The 22801-nt window shown below is 32.3% G+C and overlaps 2 protein-coding genes and 1 long non-coding RNA gene across 8 annotated transcripts in view; all 3 read right to left on the minus strand.

Moving 5' to 3' along the window:
• LOC121369136 (intracellular protein transport protein USO1-like) overlaps positions 1 to 6304 on the minus strand; it is a 31648-nt gene extending 25344 nt beyond the window's left edge. For both annotated transcript variants that reach the window (XM_041494008.1, XM_041494007.1), the window contains exons 1-7: positions 6256 to 6304; positions 5195 to 5248; positions 3960 to 4022; positions 3291 to 3353; positions 2261 to 2323; positions 1574 to 1636; positions 576 to 638 (exon numbers count right to left, since the gene is read on the minus strand). In XM_041494008.1, coding sequence (XP_041349942.1) covers positions 576 to 638; positions 1574 to 1636; positions 2261 to 2323; positions 3291 to 3353; positions 3960 to 4022; positions 5195 to 5248; positions 6256 to 6289 — 403 coding nt within the window. In that variant the 5' untranslated portion in view covers positions 6290 to 6304. The remainder of the gene's footprint in view (positions 1 to 575; positions 639 to 1573; positions 1637 to 2260; positions 2324 to 3290; positions 3354 to 3959; positions 4023 to 5194; positions 5249 to 6255) is intronic.
• The window catches only part of LOC121369134 (sarcolemmal membrane-associated protein-like), a 141831-nt gene that overhangs the window by 68113 nt on the left and 50917 nt on the right, over positions 1 to 22801 (minus strand). The window lies entirely within an intron of this gene.
• On the minus strand, positions 14102 to 17746 carry LOC121369137. The gene is made up of 4 exons (XR_005957569.1): positions 17550 to 17746; positions 16953 to 16994; positions 15130 to 15183; positions 14102 to 14133 (listed from the first exon to the last, which is right to left on the minus strand). It is a non-coding gene; the product is annotated as an uncharacterized LOC121369137 (long non-coding RNA).

Consider the following 22801-nt stretch of genomic DNA (forward strand, 5'->3'; position numbering starts at 1 on the left):
AACTATGTGCACCTCTATATTTTTAACTGTTTAATTCTCAACATATTAATTTTTACTAATTAACAATCTTTAAAAAAATTAACATCATAACAAAATAATTAAGCATTCATGTATTAATTCATAAGTTAACATGTGTATATCCAATAAATAAAATTAATTAATGAGCCACTGTGTACATGATAATTTTGGCAGAATATACCATTTTGTCGTCTATACTTTTAATATTCTTGACTCCAGCATTGCATAACAGTCATTTGATAACATTTTAGTATTCATTTAACAGCAATCTTGATGCAGATTTCTTTCTATCATTAGATTTTGGTTTTACTTCAAATGTCTATTTTAATAATAGTGGTAATAATAATAATAAGCCTTCTTATCTATGATATTTTATGATAGTATGATAGTATGATCTTGATTGAAATAGTGAAGTGATAAGCCATACCTTAAGGAAACAAAGTTTTCAAACATTTCACTTAATGTTAAATAATAAAATATTCTTAACACCTTTGAGGTATGGTAAAGAAACGAAGAGAAACCAAAAACACATCTGTAACTATATGCTATATCCTTACCTTGCAAGGCGGCAGCCTTTTCAATATGTTTGTTAGTATCTGTGGATGCCTTTGTTAAATCATCTAAAATGAGTGGATCACGAAAATGAAATTTTTTACACAGATTTCCACCCATCCCCCCATCCCAAAGTGTAGAAATATCCTTTTGAATTTGTCATACATCAAATTTCCACACGTTTTTGACATTCATGCTCAAAATGGTTCATTGCAGCACTAATAATTCACCCATGATATCACCGTCTTTAAAGTCACTGACTCTAACATGTCCCCTTTCTCTTCTGTTGTATAACCTCTAGCAAAATTCACCCACTGACTTGACCAACAGAAAAATATTTCTGTTCAACTTATTTTCAAAATGTCATGATATGTAATGTATGGCACTATTTCTTTGTAAAATATTTCACAGACTCTACCAACCTGTTTACTCACTGATTTGAGTAAAAAACAACTACATGTATTTCTGTTCAACCTCTTTTTAAAATGTTTCATCATATGTAATTATCTTTAAATCCACACTATTTCTTTTAAAATATTTCAATGACTCTATCAACTAATTCACTCAATAACTTTGCCAACAGATAAAATATATCTGTTCAACCATTTTCAAAATGCTATATCATATAAAATAATCTACAAATGCACTTTGCCTTTAAAAATATAAAGCATTATATAAAAAATCTACAATTTCATGAATTTAAAAAAAGAAAAAAGAATTAATTTGCATGCAAATTAAGCCATGTTATATAACGTATTATAAAAACTATCAAACAAATTCAAACATGGAAGTAATCAATAACAACCATGAACTCCGTATTCACTATTCCATTCTACTGCTAATTTGTACAAACTTACATCACAGTTTTATTAAATATTTCACACATATTTCAGTGAATAACATGTAATTAAACACTTTTATCTATATCTCTTTAAAAAGCTTTGATGAATGATGCATGGAACTCAACCAAAACCTTTAACACAACTGCAACATTTGTCCTTACCTTCCAATGCAGAACTTTTTGTTATGTATTTTTCAGTAACACCACGCATCATCTGTAATTCCTCTGTATCATAAGAATTAATTTGTACTTAAAAATATGTATGGTAATCAGTTGTAAAATGTGCCACACTTCAGACACAGACACTACCACTAAGCTATATACACGTACCGGGTATATTCACCGATTATTAACAAGATAACAATTATCTTTAATGGCCCTACATTCTGATGCATTTTTTTTATGACCAAGAAAAATAAAAATAAAATTTGGATATAATTTTAAAAAGATAATTAAAAAAAAAATGTAACCTGTATTTTTTTCAGCAGCTTAAACAATTGCAGGGTTTTAGAATGCATCAAAGTCAAGGCGATAAAAGTTGTGACTAAAAGACATTTGCTGAAAATAATCACGCCCAAATAATGTACAAACATGCTAAGTGCAAAATATTTCACCTCAAAACCACTGAAATGTTAAGTTTAATTAGATTAAAATAACTTGAAAAACATTTCTTAATATTGACAACTCTTCGTAAGTGGTTAATAACAGTACTACCTGGTAAACTAAAACAACCTTTCTGCACTCAAAAAAGACAAAATTCCCAAATTAATGAGGTCTAAAGCCCTGAATGGCTAAACAAAGTGAAACAAAAACCAGAAATACATGTAGATGTATGAACATCCTCCTTACCTTCTAGTGTGGTAATTTTGGCTATATATTTCTGTGTCTCGACAGGCCCCTTGCCCATGAGATCTAAAACAAGGTCAATGCATCATGATATATGAAACAGACTGTGAAATAATATCAATAACTATTTCAAGAATAGATATAACCAGCTTTTGCCATCACCAGTGACTACACTAACAATGTTAATCGTTATTATACAAGTGATTTCTATGTAGAATTTTTAAAGTTAAAATATAGATATGAGAGAGAGAGAGAGAGAGAGAGAGAGAGAGAGAGAGAGAGAGAGAGAGAGAGAGAGAGAGAGAGAGAGAGAGAGAGAGAGAGAGAGAGAGAGACAGACAGACAGACAGACAGACAGACAGACAGAGAGAGAGAGAGAGAAAAGAGAGAGGGGGGAGGAGGGAAAGATAAAGAGAGGGAGAGAGAATAAAAAACAAAGAGTGAAAGAGAGGCAGGCAGAGACAGAGATAAGACAGACAGAGATAGAGACAGAGATAGAGACAGAGAGAGAGGGAGAGAGAGGGAGAGGAGGGAGGGAGGGAGGGAGGGAGGGAGGGAGGGAGAGAGGGAAAAAAAGAAGAGTAATTAAAAAAACAATATTATTGATTAGCAGAGAATGTTTGTCCTAGAAGTCCTATGAAATGCATCTTCAGTGCATATGCACCATACAAGTCCCTCTATATACTGAACATACTGGCAGTTGTACTACCAAATATACAAATCCTGTTGTGATAAAATGATCATAGGCAGTTGTACTACCACAGATTCAATCCCAATATGGTAAACAGAACATACTGACAACATATACAACTATTGCATGTCAATATATGGTAAACTGAACACCCTATACAGTAAACACAGTGGCAGTAAAACCAAATATACATCCCAATATGGTAAACTGAATACACAAGCAGTTGACTGAAATAGCCTGCTGTATCCCAACCCATCTGGGCATTACAAGAGACCATATGTTGGTTTTTCTAAGCAATTTTACACCCAGCTATATTATAAAAATGCAATCATACATCCTTACCTTTAAAAGTGGCTAGTTTTGCATTACATTTCGAAAGTTCTGTACTTGTGTTTTCCAACTCCTCTGCATTATGAAAATCAAATCAATCAACTTACTACTGTATCAAACTAAAGAGAAGACCATAATTCAAACTTAATAATGAAAATTCAGACAGGCACCACAAAGATTATTTGCTGTTCTATAAGCACTGGTACAGAACAATATATGTATCATTGTGTCACTGCAATATATAATACACGTTTATTATAGAACAACCCCTGCAATTAAGAAAAGGTTTATGGCAAAAAAAATCGAATATTGTCCACAGCAAAAATAAGTGCCATAGAGAATTAAAAACTACCCAACAATCCCCATGGCATTGCCCATTCCAGAAATTACAGGGATTGTAGTATACACAACTGAACAGAATTATAATGGAAATTAAATACATTTTTCTTGGTATAGTTTCTTTTGGACGTCAGTATAGTAGACATAACTGTTACACAATGCATACTATAAACTTCACATCAAACAAAATAAATGTTTTATGCACATCAATAACAGATGACGTGTCACTTTATGACTTGCCCGATATTACATACATGTAGTAAAAAATTAATACATTCCACAAACGTTTTTTTTTTTTAGGGATAAAATGTGATAACACAACTGTGCACATTGTATCCTTACCTTGCAGTACAGTAGCCTTTTCTTTGTAGGTCAAACATTCCTTGTTCTTTGTGTCTAAGTCAGCTATAAATGGTGAAAACCATGAAAATAAAAATCCTTCCATAGAAAAGGGTATGAAATTTAAACTTAAAGCCACCTCCATAAATGGTAACTACTAACTAGAAATCTCAATGTTTATGGGATAACACGATTATTATTTTCATTATTTCCAGTGTAATCAACAATTATTTTATAGCTCTTTTATTTCACAGAAAATATCTAAAATCATTTGACAGTGATATACTAGTTTAAGACTATTTATTTTATCAACATTTTCACACACCTACAAATCATACTTTCTTCTTTCTTTTTATCCTACTCTTAAAAAGCATACATCAAAAATGTTATTTCATAAAGAATAATTTTTATCAACATATTTTTGTTTTAAAAGCATACACTGGCATTAATCTCTCTCTACCCTTCCCATCCCCTCCATATATACCCAGTTTATGGTTTGTATGCTAAATATTTTGCACTTTAGATTACAACACATCATCAATATTTGATACTGTTAACAGGTTTTCAAAGTGCTATGCATGTGACTTGGATGTAATTATTATTATGTAAAAAACACAAAAAGCCACAAAAAGTCTTTAACATAAAAATAAACTAACAATTCATTTATTAACACTATATAACATGTGTTATTATTATGAAAACGTCAAAAGGATTAGCATAAGAAAACAAAATGAATCAACAAAAACAATGAGAATCAACCATTTAGTATGATTTACCAACAACATGTCTGACTTTCAACAAAATGAATCTGTTTGTATTCAACATACAATTTATAAGCTTCAGTTAAAGATGCCCAAACTTAATGATGCTAAGTTCCTAATATTGGATATTTTTTTCTTAAAAATGTTTCCTTTCTATCATATGCTATGTATCCAAGACAAAGACAATGTTAGACTCCCTTGAATGTTGTATTTAAACAAATCAGCAAAAGCACCGACTTAAGTTATGTCATGTACCTGTTGATTCAAGAAGCCTGAAGCGACCATTGTTTCAATCAAAAATACTAGATGGAAACCAAATGTCAAACTAAGTTTCAACAATACCATACGGTTAATTTGCACAAACTAAATAACAAAATTTTACAACAAAATTCTACATTTATTTAGATTATTTAAGTCAAGTGGATAAAAGCCATTAAAACATGAACACAACTTTTAAGCGTTCGTGTTTAACCTTACCTTCCAGTGAAGAAATATGTTTCTTACTTCCCCCTCCCATATTTTCCAACTTTTCTAAAATGAGCAAATCATTTTTAAAAATGAAGTTCATAATGATAAAATACTGTTACTAATTTATTGAATTTGAAAGTAGACCTAGCCTTATGAATGTTTTATATCATCTAGAAATATCACTGCTTGTGACATAACAGATTTCATTCATTATTTCAAACAGAATTATAAATCCTTGGACGTGTTCATAATTGGCACCAACAGTTTCACCCAGTCTTAGTTACTCTGATTTATTATATAACCTACAGTGAAATATCTTAAAATTATCAGTGAAATAAAAGTGTTATCAGTCACTCAGTGACGAAATAACACAGTTTAGAGTGAAAATTTTACTATTTCACTCTAAAATGTGTTATCATCACTGTAGAAAGTGTTATCTTCACTGTAAGAAAGCCGTAACAATTTTGCTACTGGCATTTTAAAAATAACAGTAAATTGCCAAAAGTTATATAATAAATCGAAAATTTCACTTGTGAAGTTTGCAATATATCACACTCGTCACGCAAGTGCGACTCATGAGATATGATTGCAAACATCACTCGATGAGATATAAATAATATCACACTCGTCACGCAAGTGCGACTCATGAGATATGATTGCAAACATCACTCGATGAGATATAAATCATATCTGACAAAAAACATGAAATATCCTCTATTTATTAGTTTATTAAAATGTATTCATTGCAAGTGCAGCCAATGCCTCCGGTGTGCCAATACAATAGTTCTATATGAATCAAAGACAATTCTGAAGATTTATATACGGTAATATATTCTCTTAATAGATCCAGTTAAATTTAAAAAAATTAATAACCTTACATATGACAACTCCTTTCTATCCAACCTACACAATGTATGTTCAATAAAATACAATAAATTGTTGGCTTCTTTTTCTTTTATTATTTCAGAAAATAGTCAACAATACAGATTCTATAACTCTTTCTCAAGTCAAAGCAATAAAGTCAATGCCTCTCCCCCAACAATAAAACAACTTTAAGCATTTATCCTTACCTTTCAATGAAGCAATAGTTTTCTTAGATTCCATACGCAACTTCTCTAATTGTTCTAAAAATGGGTGAGTCACAAAAATAAACTTGATAATAGATATAAAGAGTGATAAATATGACATCTGGAAAAATAATCTGGAAAACTTTGCAAGGTCTTAAAAAATATGAGAGATTGGCGAGTTGGCCAACTTCATCGTGACAGTTGGTAGTCTGTACCTAGGATAACATAGAATGATCAACAGTGTATAAGCTGTTTAAATTACTATTTTCTTGGCAGTTAAGAATATTACTTTTGCTTTGTTTTAAGGGTTTCTTCAAACTATTTCAAGTTCTCTTAATAATTGGATTAATATTTGTCATAATATATTGTCACAGCATACAATATTCCAGAAGAGTGGCGTAGCTTTGGTTGCCAGTGCCCGGGGCAAGGCAAGTATTGTGTCCCCTAACCAGTGGACCGTTGGCACTCCCCGAGTCCCTTCCACCAGTCCAGAATTCTGTGCCCAGAGCAACCACCTCGGTGGCCCTGCCCGTGCTACGCCACTGTTCCAGAATACTTATTCCAAGTCTGAAATTAACTTATTATTTGAAGTTTTCTTCAAATTGAGTTTATAATGCACATGAACAGGGCCCCTTTCAAACATGTACAACGAATCCCTATTTGAGAGCTACTTTCACAGTTATTTATATCAATTTTGCATGGTAACCACCTTATCCAATCGGATTTGAGAATGCCTATTCTGTGCGCTCCCTACCAGTATGTAGGTATTAGGAAAAGTAATGTGGATCGTAACCGGCTAGCGGACCACCAAACCTATCAGGCAGGGCTCTGCCCAGGGTAACACACACTGCCAGCTGAAGTCATGCCATGATGGATCTTGCAATTTGTAAACAATTACACTGTCGGCTGAGGTCACTCTCGTGACTGATCTTGCAGGTTACCGTATATCTTCGCCTATAAGTCGAATTTTTTTCACCCAAAAATTATTTTATAACTTGGGGGGTCGACTTATAGGAGGGTAAAAATATTTCACCCAAAAATATTACCGTTTTGGGGGTTATTTTACAAGTTTTATTGTTGAAGTATGCCCTGTATTTATACTCAAATATGTTAATTTGACACATTTATTTTTTTATAACCTATTTTTTTTGGCATTGTAACAGTTTTGGTTATTTGAAAAGGTGTGCGATCTCACTCACATGCCAAGACAACAGTCCACTTAGTTAAAATAACAGTCATCACTAATAGCAAAAATGTAAACAATACTAACTACCTGTTGCCTGAGTTTATTTTGAAATCTGGTCACTGGCATTAATGGTTGTTCAAACAATGTTTTGTCGGTGATTAACTTCATGAATATTCCTGAGCTTTCCCTTAAAATAGACTGATCTCTGCAGTTCACTAGAGCAATAGGGACACATCATTTGGTACAAAAACCAGTGTACTTTCCAGAGTTATCCTCCTTACATGTATTAATATGGTGGCAAAACAAGTGATTAACCGATGATACATGTACTTTCAGTTTTATCGTAGTGATCTGTTGTCAGTGTTTATAAATAAAGTTGTTGTCTTTGCACAAAACCATGCTGTACAGTGCCATACAGTAACAGTCAAACAGCTTTCACTCTCTACTAAGGGAATATTTTGTTTTGATGCTATATGGTTTTATTGCGATGTACAAAACATGAAAAACGAAGTTTGTAAAATAATTTTCTTTTGTTCAAATATTGTACATTATTGTTCTCATGTGCTGAAAATAAGAAATACTTCAATATTTATACGTTGTTTTTCATGGGTCGACTTATAAACGGGTCAATAAAAAAATAAGTTTTCAGGGCTTGAAATTAGGGACTCGAATTATAGCCGAGATCGACTTACAGGCGAAGATATACGGTAACTAAACTGTCGGCTGAAGTTGCCTAGCAACGGATCTTGCAGTAAACAATTAAAGACACTGTCGGCTGAGGTCACTCATGCGACTGATCTTGCAGTCATATATTTCTATCAACTTCTAAACCCATTTTTTAAACTTTTATATGGTATCAGTAGTTCTCTTTACGTTTCCATTCAAGCATTGGGTGCAGTTATGTGACAGATTCATGTATCCCACAGTAAAACTCATAGCAACTATAACTGCACCCTGTTTGTGCCAAAGAATAAATATATGAAGATATACTCGTGTTGTTCTTGTGTGATTATAAACTTAACCTTAATGCTCAAACTGACTAAATTAATGGGACAGTATTTTGGTTACAATTAAATGACATTACAACTGGAATATGCTACGCCTGAAACATGCCAATGCTTACACATTCCTTAAAAGCTTTAACATTTAGAAAGGCAACTAGCTCTAGATCATGTATGGTTGTTACAATACCAGTTACTAATATGATATAGTACAAAGATACTTCAACAAATAAAGTGTAAATTATATCACTATATTTCTCAAAATTTGTAAACCCATGAGACAAAAAGCATGAAATCAGGACTTTCAATACATATCCTTACCTTCTACTGTTGAAATATCTTTCCTAGATGCTTTCTGTAACTTCTCTAACTCTTCTACAATTAGTAAACCATAGAAGTAAAATCCACCACATTACATTAAACTAAAATGTAGACCTAGTCCAATCAACGTTTTTTTAAATAAGAGATACCAATGTATGTGAAAGAAAACATATATTATTCTTTATTTACACTATATTGTTAATGAAAATGTACCATATATAATTAACAATATTTTTATGCACTTAATAGAAAACAACTGATATAAATGTATGCATGAATAATATATTAACATTTAACATTAAATGATCAACCCAATATTGTAGCTTAGAAAATATTTCAAGACTTCTACATGATTTCCACCCACTTGCTTTAGTTACAAATTCCATTATTGTTTACACACTTTAGTCTATGAATTATAAATATATAAGCCTGTTGCCCAATTCCACTACTGACACATTAGATGAATAAAAACAATGTTAAAAGCAAATTTTATAATTCACTAACATCAGAACAAAATAATAATTCATTTACCAATGAGCAATGAGAACCCCCCCCCCCCCCCCAAAAAAAAAACCCCACACAAAAACACACTGCCAATGGTTAGTATTAGACACAAAACTAATCAATAGAAAGCCATGAGAACCGTAAACATAGACATGGTGGTGAGCTAATTCCTTCAACAATTCAAGCTAAGTTGGCCATAAGCATCTACTCCAGTTGAAAAAAAATATTAATAACGGTCTTCTTTTTAACGATAAGCATAATTTGTATCAAATAATTATGCTACTGGTGGTAGTACTTGGCCATTTCAATTACAATTTTATATCAAGATCAGCAAGAATTAGACATAATATTTTCTTGGTTTTGAGTGTATACTATCTTTGGCAATTTTACAACCCTGAAAAAAAATGCAATTCTGAACCATTTTAAAACAATAAGTTTAACAAATGAAAATGAAAACGAAAAATTGCCATCAGTAAAATCCATGACCTACAGGAAAGTTTTTTAAAGTTTATTTTGTTTAATGACACCACTAGAGCACATTGATTCATTAAATCATCAGCTATTGGATGTCAAACATTTGGTAATTTTGACATTTTTCCATTAGCAACAAAGAATCTTTTATATGCACCATCCCACAGACAGCACAGCACAAACCACGACCTTTGATATACCAGTCATGTGCACTGGCCCACAGCAATTTCAGCAGTTGCCAGGTTAAAAAAAAGAAGTTTTGTTTTGTTTAGCAACACCACTGGAGCACACTGATTAATTAATTATCAGCTATTGGATGTCAAACATTTGGTAATTCTGACTCGTAGTCATAAGAGGAAACACACTACATTTTTTCATTAGAAGTATAGGCTTTTTTATATGCACTTTTCTACAGACAGGAAAGCACATACCACAGCCTTTGTCCAGTTGTGGTGCACTTGTTGGAACGAGAAAAAACCCAATCAGCTGAATGGATCCACCGAGGTGGTTTGATCCTGCGACGCAAGCACCTCAAGTGAGCACTCAACTGACCGGTGCTGTTGTTAAGTTCGAGCTCTATGATAATTATATTTCACCTTCCGATTTTGTTGAGGTGAAACAAAAACTGTAAACATAAACTGGAACATGTAATATTATCGTTACCTTCCAATGACTTATTCTGCCACATCTCTTGTTTGTAATTCTTCTGTGATGCTTTTAAATCCACTAAAATCAGTGAACCATAAACATGAAATCCACTACGGTACTGTACATATTAGAAACTATCACAGCTTATGTTTACAGTGGCAGCATTTCAACTGTAATTATTAATACAGGTGTATGATAAATAACTTATTATCCACATATATCAACCAAGAAGAAAGTGAAGTCAAATAATTTTTAAAAAACACACACATTCCAAGTGACCTATTAAACAGTTCATAAATCCTTAGAAAGTTCTTAACAAGCCATTCAGAATTTTTTTTAAAGATTCGCATCAAAATCAATTTATGCACATACTCCACCAGCAGAATATGAATAATGTCAGACCTGTGCCTCTTCAGTCATACAGATGACACTTAATAATACAACAAAAAACAATAAAAAAAAACCCACTAGTAATATCTCAATTCCTTTTAATCCATTTGCATTCAGTTTTTAGTCTTGTTATTTACATAAATTATAAAATATTAATCAAGGATCTGGATGGGTTTAGGCAGAGGCTGCTAAAATAACAACCAATGAGAATTGCCATGACACAAGTAAGGGCACTAGCTATTGAATGGTCCTTATTTTAAATGTATATAATTATAATAAAAGTCTCATACACTAAACATGTATGTATCTCTAAAGAATTTAAATTATAAGATTTTACAGACACCCATTCCTCCCCACCCGCACCCATCCCCAATCATGTTTTAGTCATAAACATGTTCTTACCTTCCAAGGAGGCAATTTTTTCAGCAGATTTCTTACATTCCCAACGTGCCTGCTCTAATTCTTCTATAATTTGAGTGTACAATAAAAATTAAATCAAAGTACTGCTAGATTCAATAAAAAAATTATATTATAGTCAGAGCCACATTTATCTAAACTAAATGACAGAGAGCGTGATAATTTAATTTAAGTTATATTACTGCATTTGCATTGTTGCTTATAAAATACAGCCAAATGTGTACGCATATTACACGTTCCTGTAAACTGTTATTATAAACTTTAGCTGTTTACATGTTAGCAAGTGTTAATTACTACCTCAACATGACCATATTGGTTTAGGACTAATAAATACTATATTGACCAAAACAAAACTTTCTGTGTGCCTGCTTTTTTAATTAGGTTTTTATGTTAGTCATTTCTAACATTATTTACTATATGAATTGTTTAATAATAGTACTAACAAATTCATCAATAAATACATTAACACATTTATCCAAGTATATTCTTAATAATGAATATTAATAATGAATATTATCATTAGCTTTTCAAAATGATAAACAAAAGACATATTCGTACATCAAAAAAGTCATTAACATATAAAAAAAACTAAATTAATTAATTAGTATTACAACTGAAAATAATAATATAAAAACAAAACAATGGCAATCTCAGATGTTAGTGGTTGCTAAAATAATTTAAAAATGACATTTGTCAAAATAAAACCCAGAAAACTTCTAATGGTGTTGAAATGTAAGAGGGTGTTTCTATGAGTGTAAACATTTCAAATAACCAAGACTGGAAGTTTTGTTTTGATATGAAAAAAAAAATATTCTCCGAATTTAATTCAAGAATTTCTTTTTTTAAGCATGCTTGTGCTAAGGCATGTACTTGAGCTATATGAGACACAGACGAGTAAGTTACAGTTTGTTTTTGTTTAACACCACCACTAAAGCATTTATTAATCATTGGCATACATTTGGCAATTCTGACTACAGAGAAAACCTGTTACTTTTTTCCATTAGCAGTAAGGTATCTTTTATATGTACTTCCCTGTTGACAGGACAGCACATACCATGGTCTCTGATATACCAGTTATGGGGCATTGGTTTGGATTGGGAAAAATTCAGTCAGAGAATGGCTCCATCAAGGAGGTTTGATCCTATGGAAAATGCATATCAGGTGAGTGTTCTACCAACTGAGCTAAATCACATCCATAACATCTTAAATCATTGCATCAGTGAATCAGGATGTTTTAACTTTCATTCCAGTGCTAAATGGTATTAATAACTGATCTGCTGTTAAAATATCCTTTACATGTTCAGAATAGTGCTAGAGTGCCTCAATCAAAACCACCTAGGCAAACATTAAAACCCCCCCACATTTTCCCCTTTCACATTCAATTACAAAAATACAGAAAAAAAAGAAAAAAAAAAAAAAAAAAAAATGCTTTGAATTAAATAAAACCAAACTCAAATGTTCCATCTGTCACTGTAACTCAAAACATTTAAATTGGATGGAGTAACAGCAAGCAAAACAGACAACCTTACCTTCTAATGTGAAACATCTTCATATAACTTTCAAATAATTGAACTTTCAACACATAAGCATACCTGCATGCTTGTTGCTTTTGTCCATATATGCCATGAATTCTACTCGTTTCTTTTCTAACTCCTCTAAAATAAGTGCATCAGAACAGAAAATGAAATCCATAAAGTAGATTTGACTCTATGAATGTCTGTTGTTTATAGTGGAATGACACTGTTTTAGACACAGCATCATATTATTTACCATTTCCACTGGCATTATTAATATCAATGATCTAGTTCTCAGGGTATGTATTGTTTTCTTTTTTCATAAAATACATTTTGAATTACTACAAATACCAATGAATTTGATACACTGAATTTGTCAAAATTTACAATTAAGTAAGAAGTTGTTATATTTTAATGGTGAAAAAAAACAAGAGAGAAGAAATTCACAAAAAACTTGGGTCAGTGCCTAGTGTTAAAACAGCAATCTTATATCTCCATCCTACAAAATAACTTTTCTAATTCAACATACAAACCCAACTACCATTTTAAAAGAAGTGTGTTTTTACTATTATCATATTTCATGGTCAACTGCCTGGATATGACAAACAAGTACATTATGTCAACACATTTTTACTACATTGTCATGCAAACAGTGACCATGTTTCACATTTTGAGAGTGAAATGGCTAATTAATACTTTTAATGTGACTTAGATTAGTGACCAACTATGAAGGATATCAATGATGTGTTGTAGAAAGAAAAAACAGTGGATAATATATTCCAAATAGTTAAATAATAAAGATATTCTTAAGAGTTTAGCTTTAATTGGCAGCTATGGGGAAAAAAATTGTTTTGTTTAACGACACCACTAGAGCACATTGATTTATTAATCATTGGCTATTGTATGTCAAACATTTGGCAATTTTGACATATTGTCTTAGAGAGGAAACCCTCTACATTTTTCCATTAGTAGCAAGGGATCTTTCATATGCACCATCCAACAGACACGATAGCACATACCACGGCCTTTGATATACCAGTCATAGTGCACTGGCTGGAATGAGAAATAGGTCAATGGGCCACACCCACATGGATCAATCCTAAACAGAACATTCATCAGAAGGACACTACCACTGGGCTACATTCCACCCCCTGACAGGTATGACTATGAGGTGACTAACATATATTATGTATGTATGTATATTTATCATGATGTATGTATCTATAGTAAATGGTATACTTGGTCTAAAGATTTTGACCCCCCCCCCCCCCCCAATTTAATTTTTTTTAAAATCCACTGCTATTTATTCAGATCAGCAGTAGCAGAAGATGGACAATAAAAACTTTTAACACAGCCACTAACATTAAACCCTTACCTTCGAGAAAAGCAATCTGTTTCTTAGACTCTGCATTCACCATCTCTAACTCGTCTAAAACAAGTGCACCATAACATTGAAATCTTCCAACTTAAAAGCCAACTAAGATATTAAACTAACATGTAGATAAACATGACAGCCTTCAACTTAAAATCCCATTTAGGATATATTAAACTAACATGTAGACAAACATGACAGCCTTCAACTTAAAATCCCATTTAGGATATATTAAACTAACACGTAGACAAATATGACAGACTTCAACCTAAAATCCCATTTAGGATATATTAAACTAACATGTAGACAAATATGACAGCCTTCAACTTAAAATCCCATTTAGGATATATTAAACTAATGTGTAAACAAATATGACAGCCTTCAAATTAAAATCCCATTTAGGATATATTAAACTAATGTGTAGACAAATATGACACCCTTCAAATTAAAATCCCGTTTGGGATATTAAAATAAAATATTAACAAATATGAAACCTCCATAATGAGGAGTACAAATTAAAACAAGATAAGATATTAAACTAAAATTAGCACTGCTGCTTGTGAAACTTCTCAAACAATTACTTGATTCATTATTTCCATAAACACTATTAATATTGGTTGAGTTTAAAGGTTTTCTTCTTTTTTTCTTTTTCAAGAAAGTGAGATTAATTTGCTTATAAATTAAATAATTAAGCATTTTTAATAGTTAACTGTAAGTGTATTACATGTATTTCATAAATTTGCACTTATATGACAAATACCAAACATATTTTAAACATTTGCATCAAAAACTAAATAATAAAAAATTCCATCAAGATATTATCAACACTTTTAAATATGAAAAACAAATCAACAAGAACACTCAACACAACTATAAACATCCTTAACTTCCATTACAGCAATGTTTTTTAAAGACATAACATCATATTTTCAAACACATCTCCAAACATTGAACAACGAAAAAAGAAAACTCAACAACATGACTAAACCATTAAGTGGAAATGTTTAAAAACAAAATCCGTAAAAACATTTACAGACATAATTATAGTCTTACCTGTCAATGACGTCATATGTAGATTAGTTCCTGACTGGGACTTTCTTAGGCTGTCTAAACATGTAAATTTACATCATTAGACTCAAAACTCACCTAGCCCAATGAATCTTGGTAACTAGTAATTTAACTGCTTGTGACACAAGCAGGGTTTTTGCCAGAGGGTAAGAACGGCAAAATTACGTACCCTATAATCTTGGAAATTAATAGATATACTGTTTAATTATTAGATACTAGTAGATGATAGTAAACAAACTGCTATTTAGAATTTGTCAAAGCACATGAAATGTAGTGTTCAAGGAAGGAAATGTTTTATTTCACGATGCACTAAACACATTTTATTTACAGTTATATGGCGTCGGACATATGGTTACGGACCACACAGATATTGAGAGAGGAAACCCGCTGTTGCCACTTCATGGACTTCACTTTTCGATTAGCAACAAGGGATCTTTTATATGCACCATCCCAAAGACAGGATACTACATACCACGGCCTTTGTTACACCAGTTGTGGAGCACTGGCTGAAACGAGAAATAGTCCAATGGGCCCACCAACTGGAATCGATCCTAGATCGATCGCGCATTAGGCGAGCGCTGTACCACTGAGCTACATCCCGCCCTTTGCAGTGTTCAGATTTAAAAACATTCAAACACATAACCACCTTATGATGTATTTTGTTTTTATTGCGTACTCTGAAATTATTTTCTGGCAGAAAGCCTGACAAGTGATTTCCTTTATTATTTTTACTGACATTATTAATGCTTAAAGGGACTATATTGAGTGTGTAGCCATTTAAAAAAACATTTGGCAAATAAAATATTTTTTATTATTATTAAAATTACAATCTACTACTTACATTCTCTTACTTAGTCCCTTATTTTTGGTGGGGGGTTTTTGGTATTTTTAGTTGGCTTTTTTCTAAAAATCCATTACAAAGATTTTGTGACCTATTAACCAAGTGTAGCAACAAGAAAATTTCGAGGAATGGTGGCGATTATAGGAGTCAAGATGATAAGACCCTGATTAAACAGGTATCATTCAGAGAAACAGAAGTGAACAAAGGAACTGTTTTATTTAAAGATGTACTCAACACATTTTATTTATGGCTATATGGTGTCAAACATGGTTAAGGACCATACATATATTCAGAGGGGAAACCTGCTGTCACTTCATGAGCTACGGTATTCTTTTCAATTAGCAGCTAAGGATCTTTTATATGCACCATCCCACAGACAGGATAGTACATACCACAGCCTTTGTTACACCAGTTGTGAAGTACTGGCTGGAACGAAAAGTTAAAGTTTGTTTTGTTTTAACACACTGACTTATTAATCATCGGCTATTGGATGTCAAACATATGGTCATTTTGACACAGTCATAGAGAGGAAACCTGCTACATTTTTCCATTAGAAGCATCTCACAGACAGGATAGCACATACCATGGCTTTTGATATACCAGTTGTGGTGCACTGGCTGAAACAAGAAATATCCCAATGGGCCCACCAATGGGGATAGATCCTAAACTGGCCGTGCCATCTAACATGCACTTTACCACTGGGCTATGTCCCGCCCATGGCTGGAATGAAAAATAGCTTAATGGGTCTACCAACGGGAATCGATCCTAGATGGATCGTACATCAGGCAAGCACTGTACCACTGAGCTACATTCCACCATAGGAAGAAATGAACAAAAGTTTTTAACACGACTGTACACATTATATTCTTACCTTCTACTGACGCTAGGTGTTCTCTAGTCTTCTTTAACTCCTCTAAAACAAGGAGGTCATACGTTTTTAACACTACTGTACACATTATATTCTTACCTTCTATTGACGCTAGGTGTTCTCTAGTCTTCTTTAACTCCTCTAAAACAAGGTCATACAAACGAAAGATCTAAAAATTTCAAGCCATTTGGGTATTATATTAAAATCGTCATGCATATTTGATACCAGCTGATTTGGTATCATATTATTAACCCTTTCTACTCTGATGAGTGATTCACATTGGACCAGACAACCATAAGAGAATGAATAAAATAAATATACTGGCAATACATAGAGATGAAGGGATTAACGTTAAAATGAACTGGGGAGGGATGTCTATCCCAAGAAATATCTTTATGGTACATTTCTTTACACAATTAGCAAACACATTCATCTAAATACAGCAAGTTCTGTGTTTTATGCTTACATTTGAATCTTTTTTTGTTTGAACTTTGTATATACAATGTATTCTTCATGTACATAATAAAAATGTTGAACTATCGCTTATTCAGAAAAAGATATTTTAAGTCAACAATACCAACATAACAAAAAATTTTAAAAATAACTTTAAAATGTATATTACATACAACTTCCAATCATTTTGATTGATAAACAATTTTACACACATCTTTAACACAACTGAAAAAAACACCTCACCTTCCAAAGAGGAAATTTTTTGTTGATATTTCCTACAATCTTTATGCATTTTCTCCAATTCGTCTAAAATAAGTTAACCATAAACATGAAATCCCAATGAAAGAGATGAAAAAAAGCAAGAAATGTTTTATTTAACGATGGACTCTACACAGTTTTATTTGTAGTTATATGGCATCGGACAGAGATCATCATGACTTCAGACAAAAACAATAAACATTGCAGTGTTTTGAAACGTATGGGATTATTATGAGCAAATTATTGAGTTTTTTTTACAAATCAAAACAATTCACAGATTTTATGTTATAGTACATGCATGGAAATACATCTACGTAAATCTATGCAATCATTCACAGACACAACACACATACATACACGCATAACAAATTATCTATCAAACACACCTATCACACATACGTCCATCCATATATGCACACACATACACACACACATACATGCGCACACACACACACACACACATATAAACATACACACATACATGTGCACACGTAGATACACATGTGCACACACACACACAGACACACCACATGCATGCATACACTCATATACACAAAGGACAACTGCATACACTCAACAAGTGTGATACAGTAGTTATTATAAGATCAAGAATAAACAGATACATGAAATATTGTTTCATTCCTGACTGTAAAAAGCTTCAGACATTTCTGGTATATAAAGTACTTAAAAGAGGAGTTTTCAGATATTTCTCCAGTGGTTATATTGCAAAATATATAATTTTAACAGTCAAACCTTCCAAATAAGACCTCAAAATGAAGAAAAACAATTCCTACAGGACTGTTTAGCTCAAAGTAACTGAAGGTAAAGTCAAGTTTGTTTTATTTAACGACACCACTAGAGCACATTGATTTTTTATCTTATCATCGGCTATTGGACGTCAAACATATGGTCATTCTGACACTGGTTTTTTTTTAGAGAAAACCCCTGTCGCCACATAGGCTACTCTTTTACGACAGGCAGCAAGGGATCTTTTATTTGCGCTTCCCACGGGCATGATAGCACAAACCATGGCCTTTGTTGAACCAGTTATGGATCACTGGTCGGTGCAAGTGGTTTACACCTACCCACTGAGCCTTGCGGAGCACTCATTCAGGGTTTGGAGTCGGTATCTGGATAAAAATCCCATGCCTCGACTGGGATCCGAACACAGTACCTACCAGCCTGTAGACCGATGGCCTAACCACGACACCACCAAGGCCGGTTTTAGCTCAAAGTAACTGAAGGTGCCATAAAAAAAAAGAATCATAACATACTAGGGTCTTTTCCAGCTGTATACAAATGGCATATTACTGTCGGGGCACGTACAATTTGTATGGCATTGTCATGACATTAGTGCCTCAGACTCTATTAGAATCTTGAGTCTAGACTCTATTTTTTAGTTTTATAAGCATCAGGCTGGCTGGGGGGGGGACAACTGCCCCTGATTCCTTATCAGCCCTTTCCCAGCCCCTGCACAAGTTACATTCAGATACAGATATCCTTACCTTTTAATCCCTTATCTTTTTCCAGAGATTTGTCAACCTTCCTTAACTGTTCTAAAACAAGTGAACCGTAAAAACTAAATCTAACAAATGACTAGAATATTAAACAAAAAGATAGATTTTAGCCATAAACATGCTTGTTATCAAATAGAAATATATTGTAATATAAATTTTGTTGATCATTTCAATTCATACTGTGAATTCTGACAGAACGTTTTTTTTTTCTAGACATTTTTTTCCATTAGTCCAATGCCTGAAATTTCTTAACATTTCTCTAGTGCAATATCTAACTCACATGAATAAATCAGAATCATTGTGCATCATGAGGTCCTTAAACCTGCTAATCAAAGAAAATTAAATGGAACTGCAGTTACGTCTGAATTTGAATTACCCTTTGCATGTTTATCTGAATAACTGTTAGTATATCGTCGACGGAGAATTAACTAGGTCTACATGTATCTGCAATGTATATATGATATTGCACTGAGTACAGATAGACGTAGTTGATTCTCGGTCGATGATATGCCATGCTAGTGACCAATCCTCATAAGTGTCCATTATTTCTAGTTCCACCAACATAATGACAAAAATGTGAAAAATTAGTTAATTAATATATATATATACTATTGGTACATACATATACTTCTGAAATCACCACACATTAACCCTAACATGTAAAATTACTGAATTAAAATCCACTGGCAAATGTTTTGTTACAGAAACGAATCAACCTATGAAATCAGACAAATAACAAGCTTTAACTCAACTGTAGACATACAAATATCTTTTACCTTCCAGTGAAGTATTCATTTAAAAAATTATTTAACAACTGAATGTCATTTCTTTTTAACTAGGCTGAAATGAGCGAACCCTATATGGTTCAATAAAATCATTAATGTACATCTAGACCCAATTCCGTAAGCATTTCTTAACAAATGTTTAATTGTAACACATTGTATTATGATGAATAATTATGCTAAGATGATTTTTACTTATAAATTACTATTGACCCATGATTTATTTTACTGAATGATATTAAGCTGAATGTTGTGTAAAAAAAAAAAAAAAAAAAATATATATGTAATAATTAAAAAACCAAAAAAAACCCCTAAAAAACCCCCAACAACATTTCAATAAAAGAAATTCTTTAATCCAACAACCTCCTCACCTTCTAAAGAGGCAATTTGTTTTTGAAGTTTTTTCTTAGCATCTTTGGGAAACTTTTCTAAGATGAGTCCACCATAAATATGAAATGCATTGAAATAGTACATTTGGCAAAACAACAGACTTAGCCATTAAGCCTCTCTGTCCCCCGTCTGTCTGTATATCTGTCTGTCTGTCTGTCTGTCTTATTCACTCTCTCTCTCTCTCTCTCTCTCTTACTTTCTGACTTCTGTATTTAATTATCATAAATGAACAAAAATGTATTGAAATAAAATTTTATTATATTAAACATATCAGCAGACTAGGCTATATTATTATTATAAATCTTTTAGAGTAACATGTTACAACTGACTTCTGTATTTAACTATTAAAAAAATCAAATGAAAAGAAATTATGCTCTATTTTGCATTTCAAGTTACATATTAATTATTATGAAAAATCAATCAGTAACTATTAATACAAATAGAATATTTTAATTTTTGTTAGTAAAAAACCCAAAAAATGGTTTTATTTTTATTTCAACTGTTATGCTAAATAATTGCACAACTTGTAAACAAGCAAAGGTAACCATAACATATGTAATAAATATGACAACACTTCATAAAAGTGTTTTCATTCGTACTTCAAATTTTATTTTGAATAACTGCATAACTTGGAAACAAACAAAAATAACCATAACATTAATAACAAATGTAAAAATATTTTAATGAAACTGGTTGCTTGCTAACTGTCTTGTGACTCACAGGACCAAACACTCACAAATTCCATTAGCAGATTATTATTCAATACAGTATGAAGTAATACATGTATTTAATATTGAATATGAATAAATAACAATAACACAAGACTGAAGTACATATTACAGGTCATTATGTACATATACATATTATATAGGACTGCAAACCAATCAGCGTTCGGTTAGACAATATTTGTTTCAGTTTCACACATACGTCCATCCATATACGCACACGCACACACACCCACACCCACACACACGCACACACACAAAATGTTGTGGTCATTGCCATCAAAACAAAACAAGCTATGTTCCACCTGATATTTTCCTTGCACTCAAGACGTAGAACCTTAAACACAACTGTAAACACACATCCTTACCTTGCACACAGGTACAGGTAAGTTCCTCAATATATTTCTTACAGTCCTGACACCGCTTCTCCAATTCTTCTACAATAAGTGAACCATCAAAACAACATCCATAAAACCATTGGGATCGTATATCAACTAGAGCCTTATTTACAAAGCTTTTAGTGTTGAAATTCAACTCAAAGTCAGAGAACAGGTCTATTTCAGCTGGACTTCAGAATATACTGTCATTTTACATATTGCAAAACTGGTAGCACTAAACTGTCATTTTACATATTGCAAAACTGGTAGCACTAAACTGTCATTTTACATATTGCAAAACTTGTAGCACTGAACTGTTGATTTACATACTGCAAAACTTGTAGCACTAAACTGTCAATTTACTTATTGCAAAACTTGTAGCACTAAACTGTTGATTTACATACTGCAAAACTTGTAGCACTAAACTGTCAATTTACTTATTGCAAACCTGGTAGCACTAAACTGTCATTTTACATATTGCAAAACTTGTAGCACTAAACTGTCAATTTACATATTGCAAAACTGGTAGCACTAAACTGTCTTTTTACATATTGCAAAACTGGTAGCACTAAACTGTCATTTTACATATTGCAAAACTGGTTGCACTAAACAGTCATTTTACATATTGCAAAACTGTTTGCACTAGTCATATTACATACTGCAGAACTGGTTGCACTAAACATTCATTTTACATATTGCAAAACTGGTTGCACTAAACTGTCTTTTTACATATTGCAAAACTGGTTGCACTAAACAGTCATTTTACATATTGCAAAACTTGTATTCAGAAACAAGAAAACAATCAAACAATGAGTTGCATTTAAAATCAGACAAATTCATATTCCTTCCCTATTAAGAATGGTCTGCAGTAATAGCAATCCAACTTTCTCAGGTCCAGAATGTTAATCCAGATAAACCGACAAATAGAAAGAAAAACGTTCATCAAGTCTTTAAAAACTCAAAAACAAAGATCAATTCTGAACACAACTGTCAACATAATAGCCTTACCTTCCAACGTTGTAGTTTTTTCAAGAGAATTCTTTGAATCCTTAATGGCCTTCTTTAACTCTTCTACAAACAGTACACCATAAAAATGAAATCCATTGACAAAACTAACCAAACTGCAGACTCATTTACAAGTAGATACACCTGACAGACTGTTAACAATTACAAATATCACAGTTTTATAGAATATACAACAGTTTGTTAGAAGTTTTGTCTTTAGAAAAAAACCCATTAATAAATTGGTTTACTGACTAGTTACTATGGACTTTTGACTGTGTATATATATCATATTAAAAAAACACCACTATTTAATCCTGTCTGTTATAAAGTTATTTTCCAATGTTTTTCACATTTGGTTAAGAGTAATACTAATAGCAATAGAAATATAAGTATTATTATAAAGGTTATTTGATCTTAAATATGTAACCTTTTAATCAGTTA

The sequence above is a fragment of the Gigantopelta aegis genome, chromosome 3 (genome assembly GCF_016097555.1).
Source record: "Gigantopelta aegis isolate Gae_Host chromosome 3, Gae_host_genome, whole genome shotgun sequence".
Taxonomy (NCBI): Eukaryota; Metazoa; Mollusca; class Gastropoda; order Neomphalida; family Peltospiridae; genus Gigantopelta; species Gigantopelta aegis.